Below are 19,693 nucleotides of genomic sequence, written 5' to 3' on the forward strand. Positions count from 1 at the left end.
ACACACAATATTTGTTTTATATGTGACAATACATTCAGGCAATCAATCGTACCATTAAGTTTGTCTTTCAATAATGGTTTCTTGTCAGCCAAAATCTACGCGTGTACCTTCAAGCAATTTCTCCACAATGCCTGTTCCTGTTTTGAATCTTCTAAAACAATCACGTGTTACAGATGTTGAATATTCCCTGGAGGATATTCAGTACAATTTCGTCACTTCGAGTACATCAATATCTTTTTAGAACTTCTACTAACCTGTTCAGAATATCCATTGTTTTGTCTTTTTAATGAGACAAGACAGTTATGAAACACTATCTGCGGAATTTCTGAACCGTACTAAAGAGACATCTCTATCAAACGTTTGATTTCAACGGAAAATCCTTTATCAAATGTCAAAATCAGAAGCTCAAACACTTTAAGCGAATAAAAAACAAATGTCATATTCCTGACCTGATTCAGGCATTTCTTAATGTAGAAAATGGTGGATTCAAAATGGTTTTATAGCTTGCTAAACCTCTCACTTGTAATGAGTCAGGATTTTGGACATGATACATTCTGTGTTTTTTCTATTTTACTTACGTGAACAATTAAAAAAAAAAATGAAATACAAATAAATACAATTCAGTAGTATAATCATGGGAATGCACAATTACTACCATAAACGTTTTCCCAGGTTAAATCTTTTTTAATCGTTGTATGTAATAACACAGGTATTGAAATAATCATTTTATTCCTAAAAAAAACATTGATGCTATCCATGTCTCTTGACAAAGATTTTTAAATTGTTTTCAAATGACTTGATATGTATATAATAATGTAACATAATCTATCCCATTTCAAGCATATCTATGATATATTGTGTGATAAATAATAGATAGATGTGATGAAATATTCGAATTAAATGAATGTAACACCTGCTTTACAATATGCATGAATACATAATCAGTAGTATACAGTTACAGCAATAAAACATATTCAAATTCAAATTCTCAAGTCAGCTTTAAAAAGTATTCTGACACCTTCTTCAAATGCATCCTCTGTTCATCAATTTTACTTAAAAAGAATGATGACAGTTCACTTCTTTGGAGTCTCGACTAAGTAGGATTTTGTATTTGAAGGGAAAACACAAAGTATAAACAAACATTATTGCATGTAATATAAAAGAAAAATATACAGAATTAAAAACATATCATAAGTTTTATTTTTAGGCTAATGTTACTCTTATCATATTTATGCGTCTCTTAGAATATCGCTCTAATGTTAAACAGCTAAGATAATATCTGATGAAGTCTTGCTTGTATCTTAAGCTATAACCCGATCTTCTTTAGTCAGTGCATGTTGCGTGTTTCATTGCTGCTGTTTCTGCTTCTGTTATGAATATTTGTCCTTTGAATTACAAAATTATATCTTCGTCATCTTTTCAGATGTTGAGGGTTTCCGTTACAAAAAGCCCTAAATAAATAAAATTATCAAAGTATTAAGCATCTGGTTGTTCTCTAAGCAAAATTATTTTAATAAAAAAAAAACATGAATAGTACTTACAAAAAATAAAGAAAATTAAGTTGTCAAAACGAAATAATTTATCAATGAGCAAAGCATGAATAACTTTGAAAGTATAAACAGTACAGTTTCTTCATTACCAATTCAACAAAGAAGGTCAAATGTCCTAACTTTGATAGCATTTAACAGTACATTTTTTCATCACCATTTTAACAAAGAAGGTCAAATGTCATAACTTTTATGGAATAAACGGTACAATTTCTACTTGACCATTTTAATAATTTAGGTCTCTACCATGATGATAATTTTATTTCAACAATTTCTAATACGTGTAGCAAACTGTTTTTTTATCTTAAGTTTTCTAACACCTTGAATATTAAAATCTTCTCTGTGTCATTTCGATGCTTAATTGCTTTTATCTGTTTATTTTATATTTCTACATAATCCAATTAAAGCAAACCGTACTTCACTGATGCACAGATCTGATCAAAACAATTAAAAATAAACAATTCAAGGCTAAACACGAATATTGAGCGAGTCGCATGAACTAAAAGGAGCAAGATCGGTTGTGTTGACAGAGCAACCGTTCCCCACTATGCAAGCATCACCCGCGATTAAATTCCATACTCAATCAAAACATAACAATCGAAAGAAGGACACAATTGTTATATATACAGTTAGAACAGACGACGGTTCTGGTGTTAATATATCATAGACTGCAAAAACATGTCGCCAGTCACGGTCAACAGCTAGTGTAAATGATAGGGGAATGTTAAAAATCAAAACTATAGACAAGTGAAGGAATTTAACAGAGACTTCCATTTGCCCCGGAATCATCAAAGCCAGTTTACCTGAGAAAAACAACAATTTCTATGGAAGCTCATGACAAATTACAGGAAAGGAATATGGGTTGTAAATAAACTTATCACTTGGATTTATCTGAATATAATACATAGAAAGGCATAGTGAAAATAAACATCCACGTCATCTTGGATGGATAGTTGGCTCATTGACAATCTTTTCTAAATTTTTGTTATAATTTTTTATCAATAGTCCGTTTCTATGTATGTTGGCGTTTGTTTTTGTTTCCTTTCAGCGTTTCTGTTGTTCCGTTGTTTTCCTTTTAAAGTTGATGTGTTTCCCTCGGTTTTAGTTTGTAACCCGGATTTGTTTTCTCTCAATCGATTGATGACTTTTGAACAGCTGTATACTACTGTTGCCTTTATTTATCTTAAACAAGCTTTTAGTAATTTCGAGTACTTTTCGATCGGTAAATTGTGTCTTTTGTCATTTTTTTGTTGTGCTTTATCGATCTGATTAGTTAATCCTTTCAACTAGTTTTACAGTTTTTTCTAATGATTTTCTGTTTCAACATTGTGCAAAGGTAAGGTAGGGGTGGGCGCTCACAAACATATTAAACCTAGCTAAATTCTGTATGTGCTAGTAATTCAGTGGTTGTCGTTGGTTGCTGTCTATCAGATTAGTGTTTTCTTTATTGTTTTGAACATAAAATAGAACGTTGATCTTCTGGTTTGAATGGTTTTACATTTTAGGTCAAACGTTCCTATCATGTCGTGCTCTTTTGTTGCCTACTATCCAGAATGGGCATTATTCATTCTTGAAGGCCGTACGGATACGTATAGTTGCTTAAATTCACGTCATTTGGAGTCTTGTGAACAATTATTTCATTGGAAAAGTATTTTACCTTTTCTTATTTCATACTTAACAGTATTGATTTATCCAAATGTATAATATATTAATTCAACTAGTTAAACAAATCAGAACGAAACATTTAGTCATTGTATATTTCGGTTATTTGATATGCGTTAACCACTGAAATGAGTCTTCAATGACTAACAGTAATATTTTCTGCGTGCTAAAATATTAGTTCGAAATGTATAAATTACGTTTTATATTTATCCTAAATGGTTTTGATAAATACCTGCACGGCTGTGCATATTACTCAACACTTGTTTTAAGTATATCTTTCATAAAAGATCTCGAAACATTTTTCGTCAGGTTTATATACAGTGTCGCTTAAAACGCATATAAAATTATTGGTTTGACATAATTTCTATTGTAATTAATATTTTTCAAACTTAAAGTCATTAAAAGGAATCTGAACAATATATAAGTATCCAGGTTTACAGAAGAAGAATAAATTTACAATACCAATGGATAGATTTTACAGTTAACATTTTTTTCAATTGAATACAATTTTTTTTTCTAAGCAGTTGAACAATATCAAATTTGAAGGAAAGGGCTTATATATATTTTATCATGCTGTCCTATACATGTTAAAATCCTATCTCAATTTTCTGATACAAATTTACAAGATTGTTTAAAGAAAAGTATGAGAAATATTAGATGGAATGATACAAGGAAATTTCTTTCAAGTCAAACTTATTGTCAAATTTTTATTTTAAAAAATTATGTGAAGACTTAGAAAATATTAATAAATCACTTGATAAACAAAGTTCTGGTACAGTATTAAATGAAAAAGTTTCTGAATTTTCTTCTTTTTTGATTGGTGCTGCAACAAAAAGTGCAAAAAAATATTTCAAATAAACCAAGTTTTCAGAAAAGGAGAAAAAAAGAAAAAGTTGTGGTATGACGACGAGTATGAAGTTAAATACAGACATGTAAAACAATTTGCAAGGAATTTAAGTAATAATCCCTGGGACGAAAATTTGATACAAAAAGTTGCTTTTAATAAAAAGGAATTAAACAAATTAACCAGAAAGAAACATAGACTATTTAAAAATAAATTATTGGAAAATATTTTAGAATCTGAGGACAAAAATCCATCAGAATTTTGGAAGTCAGTAAGAAAGTTAAAAGGAAAAGTGAGTAATGACCCTAGTTGTAATATATCCCCAAAAGAATGGTTGAATTATTTTAATCAATAAATGAATATAGATCATATAAATAGATATGATAATAAAGATATCCACATTTCTTCTTATAAAAAAACAAAATATTGAAATTTTAAATACAGAGATCACGACTGAGGAGGTACAGAAGGCAGCAAAGAAGCTGAAGTTCGGAAAGGCCAGTAGGCCTGATGTTATATTAAATGAAATATTAAAAATTACTTGTAATATTAATGCAAAGGTGTTTGTTTATTTTTTCAATGCTATATTAAAATGTAAAATTTATCCTGATTTATGGAGAGAAATTTTTATAAAACTAATCTTCAAAGGAGGTTGTTTTAATGACCCATCTAATTATAGAGGAATTGCAGTATCTAGTTGTTTTGGAAAACAGGTTGGACGATTTTTTAGAGAAAAATGATATTGTTTGCAGTGAACAAATTTGATTTAAGAATCACTGTAGAACTAGCGATCATATTTTCACTTTTGAATGTCTTATTGATAAGGCCTTCAAGTTATCTAAATCATTGTATGTTTGTTTTATTGATTTTAAGAAGGCGTTTGAAACAGTTAACAGAGAAGCATTGTTATATAAATTGTCCTGTTATAAACTATCTGGTTGTTTTTTAATATTTTGAAAAATATGTATGATGAAGTTAAATACTCAATTAAATTTACAGAAGGTGAAACAACGTCGTTTTCATCAAAAGTAGGTGTAAAACAAGGATGTATTTTAAGTCCAACACTTTTTTTTATTATATGTAAATGATATTGTCAAAATATTTGACAACTCATGTGACCCAACTTTAATAAACAATGTAATTTTATCTTGTCTTATGTATGCAGATGATATTGTTTTGATATCGACTCTGCAAAAGGTCTACAAAATTGTTTAAGTAAGTTATCATATTATTGTGACACATGGAATTTATCAGTAAATATAGACAAATCAAAGGTTATTATATTCAATAAATCTGGAAGAGTAATTAAAAAAGACAATTTTAAGTACAAGGAATATGCACTAGAAATTACACAAGAATATAAATATCTTGGAGTATTATTTAAACCTTCAGGTAACTTCACCAAAGCAAATGAATATTTATGTAAAAAAGCAAGGAAAGCATCATTTTGCATTTACAAAACACTACATTCAGACAAGCAAAATATATTACCAAATCTTAAATTATTTGACTCATGTGTAAAACCTATACTTCTTTACTGTAGTGAAACTTTATGTCTAGATACCTTGTTCAAAAATTATGCTTCAATTGAGTCAAGATATTTTTTATATCAACCTGTAAAAGTACAAATTAAATTTGCTAAATATATCTTAGGAGCTAAAAAAAACTCCATCAAATTTGGCAGTTTTGGGAGAATTGAGTATGATCCCATGTTCTGTTGATGCCATTAAACTTTGTGTAGGTTACTGGCATCATGTAGTCAATTCAAATCCAGATAGTTTAATAAATAAGATTTATTCATCAAGTGTCAATTATAACTCAGACTGGTATAGAACAAAAATTAAACTTTTATTTGAAAAAGTTGGATTTAAACATGTCTGGGAAAGTCAAAATTCATTTAGTAAAAATCGTTTAACTTTTGCTATATATAAAAAACTGAAAAATGATTACATAAAATTTTGGGACCATTCCGTTTCAAAAAGTGTTTTTGATAAAAGAGGAAACAAATTAAGAACCTACAAGGATTTGAAGAAGAAATTAGATATGGAGAACTTTTAAAATTAGATATAGAGATACCTGATATTTCAAACTTTGTAAGAACAAGGATAAGTAATAGTATTCTTATGATTGAAAAAGGCAGACATAAACAGATTGATTTAGAAAACAGATTATGCCCCCTATGTAAATTTGAAGTTGAAGATGAATTACACTTTACCATAAAATGTACCAAACTCAATGATTTCAGGAATAAATTTTTTCAGAATATTTCAGATATTTTATTATCTTTCAATAATCTTTCAGACATTGAAGAATTCTATTTCATATTTCTAAGTGATGATTATGATGTCAGTAAATGTTGCATAAAGGTATTGATGAGGTGTACAAGTTCAGACGTTCACTAACTTAAGTTATTTTATGTTATATATTATATAAATTGTATTACTAGTATCTAAAACTATACCTCCTCAGTCAAATAGATAGAAGGAGGGGGGGATCGAAAAATTACAAGATTTTATATATATATCTCTTTATATATATTTTTTTTTTATGTTATGTATTGATATATAATTGATTGTAATGATTAATGTTTGTTCTTTGTTTTTGTGTTGATGACAATCCAGATTTTGGATTTTATATCAATAAAATCTTTGACTTTGACTTTGATTTTGTGAAGTAAAAATTAAGAACTTGATATGAACCTCAACAAAAGTACAGATATTGAAACAGGTACCTACACGAAATGATTTATGCAATACCATGTACAAAAAGGGAGTGGGAAATTTGTATCATCTCTAATCGAATCGGCCTTTAGAAAAGACATCAGCAATCATAAAAGAAATAATATATTCAACTATTAATTTTTGTTTTAATCAATATATACCAAAAGCATTATGAAATGATAAATAATGTTCTAGAAAATTCAACAAAAAACTTCACTCGTTTTGAATTTAGTGTAACTGAAAATTTTAATCATGTTCTAAAGTAACACAGAAAACATGATATACCAATTGATTAAAAGTACGTAGTGCATCCCGTAGTTTAAATGTTTAAGTTCTTGCTTATGTCGGTTTTAAGGTAAATAATGATAAGTCAATGATATTTGGTCTGAAGTAGCATTATCATCAGCATGTCTCATTTCCATGTAAATTGCCGTTTGACCTCAGTCATGATTCCTTTATTCAAATGTTTTGCAAAGTTGATATGAAATTTAATTGCATAATTTCCAATATAGTTTCATTACATTTAGGGGAAACCTTTATCTGAGTCAACAGCTTAAATTTGAGACAGCAAGCCAACAAGGCAACAAAACAACATTAATGTTGTAAGACAACATTATTATAAAATAATGAGCAATTGGAACATTTAATATGTGTATTAATACTTACATCTGACCCCTAACTTTTTTTTGTCCATTTTCTACAAATCATCATTTAGTACAAGGATTGATACACGACAACTCTTCTTACATCTTGTAGTAAATATGACAATCCGTTCTCACTGAATCAAAAACTAAAAACATATTTTGATATCCCATCAATATCCTTTCAGGGAACAGATGTATAGATATCTAAACATGTTCTTACTTGTACAAAGTGCACCATTGATGTAAAATCCATCCTGACAGTCAGCACAAACATCAGGAGATATACAGGTTCCTCCTCCTTGATTTCTACTACCTCCATTTCTATAATATATTGTATCTGTAGGGTTTACTTCAGTGCATCCTCCACGGGCTGTAGGTTTTCCATTACAAAGAGCTTAAAACATATATATATTTTTAGTCATAAATTTTAATAGAAGATGGCTAAAAATGCCTAAAGTCTTGGCGAAATCAGAACAAATGCAAAGCTTTTTTTATTGTATGCAGTTTGACATATTGCATTTATACTAATCAATTATTGATGAAGACTAGATGTTGACCTATTTTCTCCTTTTTTTTGGGGGGGGGGGAGATTTTGTTGTAGGATTACTGTATCATTTATGTTTAACAACATATCACTAGGGCAACAATGGGACACATTTATGTACGTTAAACATTAAAAATAAATACTTATAAGCTTAATAAATTGTTTGCGTTCAAAACACTTTCTCTGTCTATCGGGAACGCTCAAAGCCTAAAATGGAAAAGCCAAATACACGTAAGAACACGAGGAGAGCTATATGACCAAAAGGGATTTTTTTGAAAATAAGGAGATGTGGTATGATTGCCAATTATGCAAATTTTGCTTACGTGAATTTCACATGAATCTCACGTTAAAATCATGTACAAAATGTCATGTGAGTTTCACCTCAAACGAGCTTATACATGAAACTCACGTGAAATATATGTGAATCTCAGGTGAATTATGATTCACCTGAATCTCACGTGAATTTTTCAAAACAAAATTGGTATCTTTCATGATTTTAATTCAATTAGGAAATTTAGATGTTATTTGAATAACTTTGTTTTTAAAATTCACGTGAAATTCACGTAAAACAAAATTCAGGTGATTTTCAAGTGAAATTCACAAGAGTTTCACATGAGATTCACATGAAACTCACATGAACTGATTTCAGGTGAAATTCAAGTGAATTTCACGTGAGATTCACATGAATTTTAATTCATGTGAAATTCATGTGAGTGAAATTTCCATGTCTATCCACCATAGTTCTAATGAAGTGAATGTAAGCAATTATAGGCAACCGTACTGCCTTCAATAATGAAAAACCCAATTCCCCTTATCACAATTTTATAAATGAATAACGTCCGAAGCGAGCAATATTTGGGATGGCCTGCTTAATGATTTTGATAAACAAACAACCTCTTAAAGAGGAAAACCTTTCTGATTATATTAGGATATGAAAAATCTATCCCTTTATTTACAACTGCTATGCGGTAAGAATCATCTTGTTAAGAGTTAATTAGCTTAAATTGATACAAGTGCATAGAAATTCATATTCTCATTCTAATTTAGTTTGAATGTTCAACAATCCTAAAGTATAAGCAATTTCTTATGCCTTTTCTTCGTAGCTCCCAAAAAGAATAAATTTGGTATTGAAAAATTTAAATTTACAATGTTAAGGTAATGTAAAGAATATTATTACAAGAATAATTGGCCACAATGATTCTTCAAGGCAAAGTCAATCCATATGGTGTTCATTATGGAATCTAACCAGTAGTAAAACTTTTAAATTTGTAAAAACAAATTTGACAAAAAAAATTAATTTTGAAACATGTGCTTGTTGAATTCAACTATTCCGGTGTTTTATGTTTTTTAAAACATCAATTTCAACTTCATAAACATATAGATTAAAGATTAAATAAAGTTGATATCAAAAATAATTTTAAGATTTACAAAGTACACTCTTAGGTTATTTTTACCCGTGTTAAGTTAATTGTGAACTAAGCAACCATTTCAGCTTTCTATGTTGATTTGTCCAATGTAACACAGATGTGTCTTAGTAAGAAGAACAAAATGAAGGATGAATGTCAACGTGTAACTGACAATAACCTGGTCACCTAGGAGACCAATTGTGAATTAGCCCAGCATGAAGCATTGTTTAATTCAGCAATACATGTCTATATGGTGTATTACTTTCAAACATATATCTATAAACATATATCTACATATAGCACACTAGTGTGAATGAGTGTGTAATGTTTTTTTTTCTTTTTTAAATATTTTTGTTCAAATTTAAGATAAAATATATAAATTTGGGATGGGTTGGAAAAATTTGAAAAATTAATCAATAATTATTGGTATAGTAGGTTAAAAATAGATAATTTGCATTGGTGATTTGACTAATAAGGTTTAAAAGATGACAAAAAGAAACATTTTGCTGACTCAAATCTGTCAACGAAAGTAATCAAAAGAGAGGCGAAAGATACCAAAGGGATTTTCAAACAAATTGACAATGTCATGGCAAAATACGAAAAATTATGATTGATTGATTGATTGATTGGTTACTGCTTTACGCCGCATCAGCACTGAACAATTATGAAAAGACAAACAGTACACAAAATGCAACATTAAGTAACTAGCTATATATATTTATAACCATTTCTATTGAAATTTTCAAAATGCGTATTATAAATCAGCTTCTGATAAAATCTTAAACCAACAGATACATTAGATAAAATTGACTAATAGTATATGAATTAATTTGAAAAATATCATGCCACAAATATATTAGGTGGATTTTGTTAATATCCATTACATCTCATAGAATGTCAATTCATTGTCGAGTATGGTTCAGAATTGGTCGAGAACACATTTGTGGAGAATGGTTCAGACTTAAATCGTGTATGGTTTAAACTTTATAAATTAGTTTTTACTTTGTTAAGTACAGGTAAAGTATACGTTCAAAGTACGAGTCGAGTCATGTCGGTAAATATCAGACCAATTTGGAATGGTCGAGTGAAAATCAGTACAGTCTAGTATAAATACTCTATTTCAGACTTACGGGTTTGTTATTTACACTGTCAAGGCACCCAGCCTCGTTCTTTTTGGAATTCATGCGATTCCCTTATTTTCTGTTTTTAACCCTGATATATCTTAGTAGATTTTCGAGATTTGAACATTGGCAAACTACTGTTGACTATCATCTAATTGAACACTTACAATATACACAATCTGGTGTAATGTCTGAATACCCAACACAACAGGCAGGATAACTTGTTCGACTGTAAATGGAATATATAAATGGAAAATAATATATTGTTTGCTTAATAACATATCGATAGATTGTTTCGTTACAGATGTATATCTGAAAATGGTAAAATGAATGCTAATGATAAATATTTCATTAATCTAGTTCTGACCTTCCGGTCATTTAACTTTACTCAGTACAAAGTATGTGCTCGAAACACGAAATCCAGTATTTTAGTTGGTTACTTTGCGAGTCTGAGTACGATAATCGTACTCGAAAGATTAATGACCTTAAGCCTTGGTTGCTCGAGCCTTGAATTTTCAGAGCATATATTGAAGATCAAAATAACGAATGTTGTAAAGCAAAAGCAAAAAATAACATTAATATGAAAATAAGGAGATGTGGTATGAATGCCAATGAGACAACTATCCATCAGAGTTAACATGCCGAAGATAAAAGCAATAATAGGTCACCGTACGCCCACTTGGAATGTGCAAAAGCTATAAAGCCTTGACATGAAATATGGGAAACAGTTCAAACGAGACAACAAACAGCCTGATTTATATAACACAAGTTACAAAAATATATATGAAAGACAGAGACCAACCACAACTACTGAATTACAGGCTAATGACTTAGGATATGCATATAAAGAACGTGGCGGGGTTAAGCATGTTTCTAAGCAGTCAACCCTCCCCCTAACCTAGGACAGTGGATGTAATAGCACAACGTAAGCAGAACTGTAAAAATCAGTTGCAAATGGCTTAATCGATAGTACGAAGCACAAATAAAACACCTACCATAAAATAAATTGACACAAAGCACCAATATACGAGTACTCGCAGTTACTGAAAGCAAGTTCAAATCAAATAACAACTAATAGATAAATCATGTCTTCCCCGACTGAAGTATCAATCAATACACATCCAACTGATTAAGTGTAAGGACGTCATAAGCAGTCTGAAAAACACATGACCTTGTGCAATGCAAAAAATAAGTAAACAGTATCGACAGGATGTAGGATCTTAAGTACTCATAATAATACATATTTTATAGAGACATATATAAAGTTATGTTTTAATCTATTAAAACAGAATCAAGGTTAGTACCGATAAAACAATATCTAAAGATTTCATTGCGGTGTTAAATTGATAACCTATAATAGAGCATTTGCATTATTCACGTATCTGGATACGTGCACGGATCGACGTATACGTATCGGGCAGATTTGTATAAGATAATGATTTAGCCCCGACCTCAATTAAAACTAGATTAAACTTAAATGCATTATAAAATATCTCCATCGGGACCAACTTGACTTAATTTATCCTTTCCTCATATACGTGTTATACGAAAAGTCGATACGGATACGCCAGCAAATACGCGAATAATGCAAATGCTCAAATAATAAGTTTATTTAAAGGATCAATTAGTTTACTAAATTTATCGTTTCTAAATTTACTGGCTATAAACAATATCACCGCAAATTTGGGATGTGATATCAGGTACAGTCAAACTTTTTAAACCAAATCTTTGTATCAATGAAACAATTTGGTAAAAGTTTTAAGTAATTTGTGGTATCTAAATCCGTGACAACAATTTATCTGTAATACATAAATTACGTTCATTGTAATCTAAAACGTGACTACAGATATGGGCATAGCAAACCAGTTATGAAATTATACACCGTAAGAAGCGACACAACTATCTAGAACCAATAATTTAACTAATATTTTCTTCAGATTCCAAATACACCTCAACACCTTTTTGACATACATTTGAATTAAGTTGTGCAGGGGTTTCATTGCCTTTGCTAACCCGGCAATAGTGGGGTATATGACCAATGCCATGGTAAAAATAAAAAAACTCACCATAGATACCAGGATTAAAACATTTTACGCCAGACGCGTCCACATCTTGGGAAGCATTAAACATACGGCGTTATTTGCAGCTAGAAATATTACACACAATGTTTATTGTCGAAGACCGTGTGTTGACCTCTGAACCACCTCCTGTTCTTTTCTTATGTGGCATTGGAATGCTGTCTAATTAACGAGCACCCACATTTCCCTTTCGTTAATAGTTGTTGCAAGATAAGTTTTTTTTACCTTAACCTGCCTGTATGAAAGAAGTAGATTTATTCTTAGTTTTAGTAACAGTATGTTTTCATTCATGTCTAAACTTGGTGATAAGTTTCGTGTTCAACCGACCTTCATTGTAAATTTTGAGATGTAAGTCATAATTGGAGGCAGATTTAACCGTATCTTTTGACTCCTTCATTTCGAGTTCGATTTTATATGCGTTCAACATAGTCACAATGTGAGGAGTATGACAGTTGTTTTCCATTCGTTTGATGTGTTTGAGCTTTTGATTTAGCCATTTGATAAAGGACTTTCCGTTTTCAATTTTCTTGGGCTCGGTATTTCTGTTTTTTACTTTTTTTTTCTTTGCGTTCAAATAAGAAGCTCCTGTGTGAAGTCTGTCTCATTTGAATAAAGGAATAAGTAAAATGTACAAAATATACTGCCAACTACAAAATCATGTATCTTAAAAATGTCAGTTACAGATATAGTGTATTTAAATCAGAGGTTTTTATTACTATTATTTTTATTACAATTTATTATGATTTGTCCCCCTTTAAACCAAGTTATTTGTAATTGTGTTGTCTTTTCTTTTTCATGAAACAAAGTAAGACCAATTATCTCAATGTGTCCTTAAAAGTTTGAAATGAAGAATACTTGTGTAAAGGGTGGAAAAGTCAAATGTTTTTATACTATTAATACAGGAAAGAGACTTAGATTGTATGTACTCTAAAAGTATTTTGGAATTTTTAATATCCCCATTTAATTCATATTGCCCCTTAAGTAGTTATTTTCACAATAACTCTGACGCCTAGCTTTGATTTGTGATAATATTGATGTTAATAATTTATAAAGAGGTTTCGTCCAGCAATCTGAAGACCCAGCAATATAATGTTGTTTGTAAAAACTCATATACAATTTAGGTATCCAATAAAGTGGAGAACGATCCAAGTCTTCATCTTTGGTTGCAATTACAAAGGAAATATAGTATAAAGCAGTTCTATGTACATTCAGGATTTCCTCTTTGATGGGTGTCATAAATGTTTAAGATGAATTTCCTTTTTCAAGTAGTTGATGGAAAGCGATTTACACACAAACACTTTATTGTTTGGGGCTTTATCTGTGGGGGACAATAACATAAGTGTCATGGAGGTAGAACAAGTGCTTAGCAACATTCTGTCTTTGAAAATTGATGTAGCATGCGTATTCATAGACCCATTCAGTTTTATCTTTTTTTTATTCTAATTTGTTTCAATAACTTCTCTGCCTTTAAACATTTGGAATTATTATCCATATCTTCATTTTTGCGTTTAGTCCATTGCCCGACAAAAACCGCTACTGAATACATAAGTATTTTAAAGTTGTGTTATCTATTAATGAATTAAGTCTCACTGTTTTTTGGGGGCCTTTGGATAATATATTTCGCAATTAGTGACAATGTTTAGGTCACCCCTAATAACGTGTAAAGAAATTTTGGATATACGTGTATAAAACTTATTACGAACGGGATAGCACATCCTTAATTTACGGTGAAATAATAAACCGTGCCAGTAAAAATAGATAAGATCCTGGTAAACAAAGCGACCCTTTAAATAAATTTATTCTAAAAGGTTACCAATTAAACACGGTTATTAGATCATTAAATAGTGTTTTATCGGTATAAATATTGATTTTGTTATCAGTAAATTAGAACCAAACTAAATATCATTATTATAGACATACGTACATTCATGGTTCTACAATCTGACGATACTCTAGCATTGCACAAGGTCATATTTTTCTCTGACTGTTAATGACGTCTTTACACTAGATCCATTTAATGCTGGATGTGAACTGATTGATATTTTAGTCTTAGACACATGATATTTTTATAAATTGTTGTTTGCGTTGAAGTAGCTTTCATTATCTTCATGTACTCGTAGATCTGTACTTAAGTGTCTTTTGAATTTTTGTTAGGGTTTCCATGTGCTCTGTACCGATCTGATGCTGTTTCCAACTGATTTTTTGATCGCTCACTATGCGTTGATTGTTTTGCTCACTGCTGAAGGCCGTACGGTGGCCTATAGCTGTTAACTTCTATGCTATGCGGTCTTTGATAGAGAGTTGTCTAGAGTTGTTTACTAAGAAGCGTTTCATTCCATATTAAGTCTTATACTCGCTGCTTTTTGTAAAACATACGGCGGCATCATCGGCACTGAAAGATAATGGTTTACGACACACCTAGCTTATTGTTAAATCTGGACAAAGTTTAAAATGTCGCTGAGGAAGGTCTGTGAGCCTCATTGCAGGTAAGATGAAAAATAGTTGACAAAATAAATTTCCTAAGTACGAGTTATAACACAGTTTCAATGTTTTTACTTTTTAGTAGCCTACATGTACCGCATAAAAAATCAGTGAAGGCATTGATAGTACATCAAGGTTGTATTGCAAAATCGTTTGCTTTATATGCCAAATGTTGTTTACAAAGAGCCAATGTCTTCATATTTTTTTTTTTTTTTTGTTAATTGGAACTTTTCAAACATTTTACTTCTGTTTGATTATAGAGATTTCGAGCATTTTGATTTTCCAATTTGTTCAGGGTATTTAACTGATATTCATGACATCAAATAAATGCATAGACGTAAGTCATTTGATATTGGTTGGACTTAACTACATACCGATAACGTGTACATCTACCAATAATGAAACAGCTAGTCGTATATGATGATCGTCTATAATATGTGCACAATCTGAAATATATAATGTTGGCATCATTATCATTAAACTTAAATAGGCTTCTTGTCACAAAGTATCGGTTATACTGTCTACCCTTCAATCCCTTGAAAAACTTATTTAATTAATCTGAGATCATCTATATAAATTACTATTGTCCCAGTGTGTAGTTTATAAAAAAAACGTCATCCTTGTATGTAATTTCTTCTTTCTGAAAAAAAATTGTGCAACTCAAATTATTTTATATTTACCTTTTTTCAATTAATATTTCAAATACCGGAATAACTGATATCAGAAAGGACTTTCGATTTGTTAATATACTTATTGTGTCCTATTTTGAATTATGACTTTTGACTTAGCAAGGATTTGCATGTCGAATGATGCATGCATATCAGGAGACGCTCGCGGCTCTCGGTCATATTACCTTAATTTGTAGCTTTTCAATTGATAATTCTAACGCAACATCGTTTGTAACGTTCATTTTTATTAGATAACGTCTCCAACTTGCATGGCATCAATTCACAATTGATGCTATGAAAACGTACGCGCAAGCGCAAACGACGTTTGCCAGATGTTAAATATATGATGTGACGTTGTTTTCTGTCAGTTTCATTAGAATAGAGATAACAATATTGTATTTTAATCTCCGACGGCATCAATTGGTGATTTTATGATCGCAAATTAGGTTTACGAAATTTGAAAATCGACTTAATTAAAGTTTGTTTTCTAAAAAAAAATATACGATAACGGATTTAGTAGTTTCGCAGATATTTAAGTCTATATGTTAGGTATGAGGAAATCATCTACATTTAGTCTACTTGAAATTCGATTTGATCTCTTATTTCGATTGTGACAGGAATAAATGCAGCAAATATATAAATACTTAAGTGGAACATGTTTAACTACTTATTACACTTTTGGTGTGTTCCAACAATGCTGTCCAAAGTAAAGAGGGTTGTGCGTTCACAAACATGTTTAAGGACACCACGATCTTTCTGTGTCTTTACATGTCCAATGACAGGAGCCTGTATTTCAATGGCTGCCGGTTATTTCCGTCCGTTATAATTGGTTTCCGCTTTTTATCATGAATCAGGGCTTTGAATTTCTCGTTTTAATTGTTTTAGATTTTGTCATGGTTATTTTCACAAACACTATAGTGTATGATTTCTATTTTTTGTTGAAGGCTGATAATGACTTATTATTGCTAACATTCACTTCATTTAATCTCTCGTGGATAGATGGCAATCATACCACATCTCATTAATTTAATATCGTAGATGGTACAACTCTAGCTTTTTAAAATATGGTAAAATAGATGTTATAGTTATGAAATAATAATGGAAATACGACACAATGAAAATAAATGAATTCGAATCATTTCTCCAAAAAAATGTTTCATCTAACTTTAACAAACACAACTTGGGTGAATATGATGTGGTCTTTGCGGGCAAAATCGTCAGTTATAAATATCCTCTACACACGAATTTTTAGACATCTTTGAATACATTTGTATGAAATGTTAAGAATAACATCAAAAGAAATTCATCGTCAAAACTTTTCTTACATAAATAAGTTTTTAAATGTATTTTTTTTATTTATTTTTTTTTTGCTTTGAGTTTGGGTACATTATAACAAAAACACAAAGGAGACTGATTTGTAAAGCCCTTTGAAGAAAAAAGGGAATATCGAACCCCTCAAATGGGTTCATTGTTATCATTGAAAGTTTAAACTCCCGCTCCAAACAAAGTTATTGAATGCATATTGATGGTTATAAGCCTTCGTTAAATATAGAGATTTAATAATGAAACCAAAATAGTATTGGTGTAAATTTTACAGAAAAGATTAAAAATTTAATTTTTATATGATGATCATTTGTTTCTTTCTCATGCAAACATTTAAGTAACTCGTATTTAAAAAAAAACATGACTCGAAATAATAACTGTGATGAAATTTAAATCTCGTAAAAAAAATTTTCTTCATAAAACACAGTGCTGTTTAACAATAAAGAAGATGTTTTTGAGTTTTTAAAGCAAAATCCAATATCAAAACAAAACAGGTGGTCAAGTTAACGAAAGTGGCATGAATTGATACATCGGAAGGACAGTCATATTTTACTAGTAAATGGTCTTAGCCTATAAGCTACAGAACTAACACAGATCAGAAGCTCAAACACATCAAGCAAATGGAAAACTTAAGCGCAAACAGAATTGGTATGGAAATTTATCATTTAGTACCATTATTACCTTTCAAACACTTAAACAGGTACATAATAATAGATTATATGTAACCTACCCACATAAAATAGTTGGTATGTACAGGAGCCATATCAGCAAATAATATACGTTCTTCTTTATCATTATGTTCCTGGAAAATATACATTGATGCAGAAATTAAATTCATGCTACTCATCTAAATAGAACATAAAACAGTATGTGAATAGCATAATACGACAATCTTGGAGACATGGTTTACAATGTATCTATATGTTATGATGGGTCTGCATTAGCCTTCAAATCTATGTAGCAAAATTCAAGCAGTGCCTTTTTTTTTCGATAGATATGTCTTTCGTCGTTATGTAAGTTTTTTTTTGTTTTTGTGAAAAGTGTCCATCTGATTAGTCAGTCCCTTTTCAACTGGTTTTTATTTTGTTACCCCCACTGACCTGTAGTGAGGAGGTAGCGATGGAAAAAAAGTTTAAACTCCGTGTTAGAAGGATATATGTGATGATTATTTATATTTTAACGTCTACTGGCAGAGATATCTACCTAGTGGTTAAAACACAAGACGTGATTTTCGTCTACATAAGACTCAATAGTTAAGCTCGTATCAAAACAGATTGAAAATCAAAATTAAATATATCGGAGAGCACTGACAAGCTAAAAATGAATTTTGTGCCAAGAATAGCCAATGCATTCTCTGCCTGAATATACAATAACATAAAAACTAATGTTATCGTCCGAATGCCCTATTAATGATGTTTTAAAAGATTGTTTGAAAATATTCCATTCCATGAAAAATGTTACTGGAAAATTAAGCTACAATTTCAAATAATGGAATGTACCTCTTTCAAGCTTAGCTCTGAATTATTGTCCGGATATTGCTGTACGATTTGAAGTTTTCGTGTTTTATTAGTTCTTCAAATTTTTTGTGATATATAATAACCTGATTTGAATAGAAATTGTACATTTAACAATATTCACAGCTCAATCGCATGAGGTTTCTAATATAAAAACAATAGGCACTTATCATTACTGTAGGGGCAGTTACTAACGGAAAACTCATCTGAAATTGTTTCTGTGTTAATAATTAATGGTTAATGTCTTTGATATAGTAAGTATGTTGTGCTTATACAAAATCGGGACTACTATATACATATCATACTTGGCATTTGATTTTATAATATGTAGTTGAACCATAAATTATTACTTCTTTTAATTTATGGTAGACAACGTACAAACATGCTTGACACCTTCATGTTATGGACGTAATATACAACAACTAAGTATACAATTTTGATCAGATGAAGATGATCACAAGTCAATCAAATCTTCTATTTTTTTTTGTACGTGTTATACATAAAACCAACATTTTGTTAAAAAACAAAATGGTTTAAAGTTGATGAATAGAACCATCTCGAAAGATTAAACAATGTTTTTTTTCTTAATTTTCTCAATTTTATTTTAGACATTACTCAAGAAAACTTATTGGTCATTTTTTAGTTAAATAGACGGATTGATATCCTACATTGGTATTGTTAAATCATTGTGTCTTCTATTTTTTTTTTGGCGTTTATATCGATTCCCTCATCTAAATTTTGCACTAAGATTTGAATCGGTTCTTTTAATTACCTTGTCTTTTTATGAATTTAAATTTTGTAAACAGCTACTTCGGTCATTTTGTAAGATAACGTTTTTATGTATTTATCAAAATGTTGCTATATGTCGTCTTATTGGAAGCATGGAATCTGAAAGAAATGTATATTTCTATTTTCTTTTATGTTTTTCAGCCATGGTTTCTACCATCAAAACTCTTTAGATTTCCAGAATATTTACTCATCATTTTTCTTATAAAAGTTTATCGTCAATAGCGTCGGATAAGTTTAACATGATTTTCAAGAGTTATATTATCGTGCTGGTGGGACATTTGCTTTGAATGGAACTTTTGAATTTTAAATACAAAAAAGATTTTAAGTAAAAATAAAACAAATGTTTTGTTTC

At 30.2% G+C, this 19,693-nt stretch overlaps 2 protein-coding genes across 2 annotated transcripts in view; both read right to left on the minus strand.

Annotated features, from left to right (window-relative positions):
• LOC127731085 (uncharacterized) overlaps window positions 1–19,693 on the minus strand; it is a 124,627-nt gene that overhangs the window by 53,950 nt on the left and 50,984 nt on the right. The window lies entirely within an intron of this gene.
• Window positions 375–17,912, minus strand: LOC127731089 (uncharacterized). Its single transcript, XM_052239947.1, has 5 exons — window positions 17,769–17,912; window positions 15,422–15,493; window positions 10,656–10,717; window positions 7,638–7,811; window positions 375–1,451 (listed from the first exon to the last, which is right to left on the minus strand). Exons 1-5 carry the CDS (start codon window positions 17,831–17,833, stop codon window positions 1,420–1,422), a joined length of 405 nt encoding a protein of 134 aa, XP_052095907.1. The 5' UTR covers window positions 17,834–17,912; the 3' UTR covers window positions 375–1,419.

The sequence above is a fragment of the Mytilus californianus genome, unplaced genomic scaffold, assembly GCF_021869535.1.
Source record: "Mytilus californianus isolate M0D057914Y unplaced genomic scaffold, xbMytCali1.0.p SCAF_2, whole genome shotgun sequence".
NCBI lineage: Eukaryota > Metazoa > Mollusca > Bivalvia > Mytilida > Mytilidae > Mytilus > Mytilus californianus.

Bases quoted from the DNA above. Each gene is read 5' to 3' on its own strand.
- LOC127731089 (XM_052239947.1), bottom strand. From the start codon at position 17,833: ATGATAAAGAAGAACGTATATTATTTGCTGATATGGCTCCTGTACATA. The intron at 15,494-17,768 runs GTAGGTTACATA...TATATATTTCAG, and splicing joins ATACCAACTATTTTATGTGG to ATTGTGCACATATTATAGAC. The intron at 1,452-7,637 runs GTAAGAACATGT...TTATTTATTTAG, and splicing joins CAATGGTGCACTTTGTACAA to GGCTTTTTGTAACGGAAACC.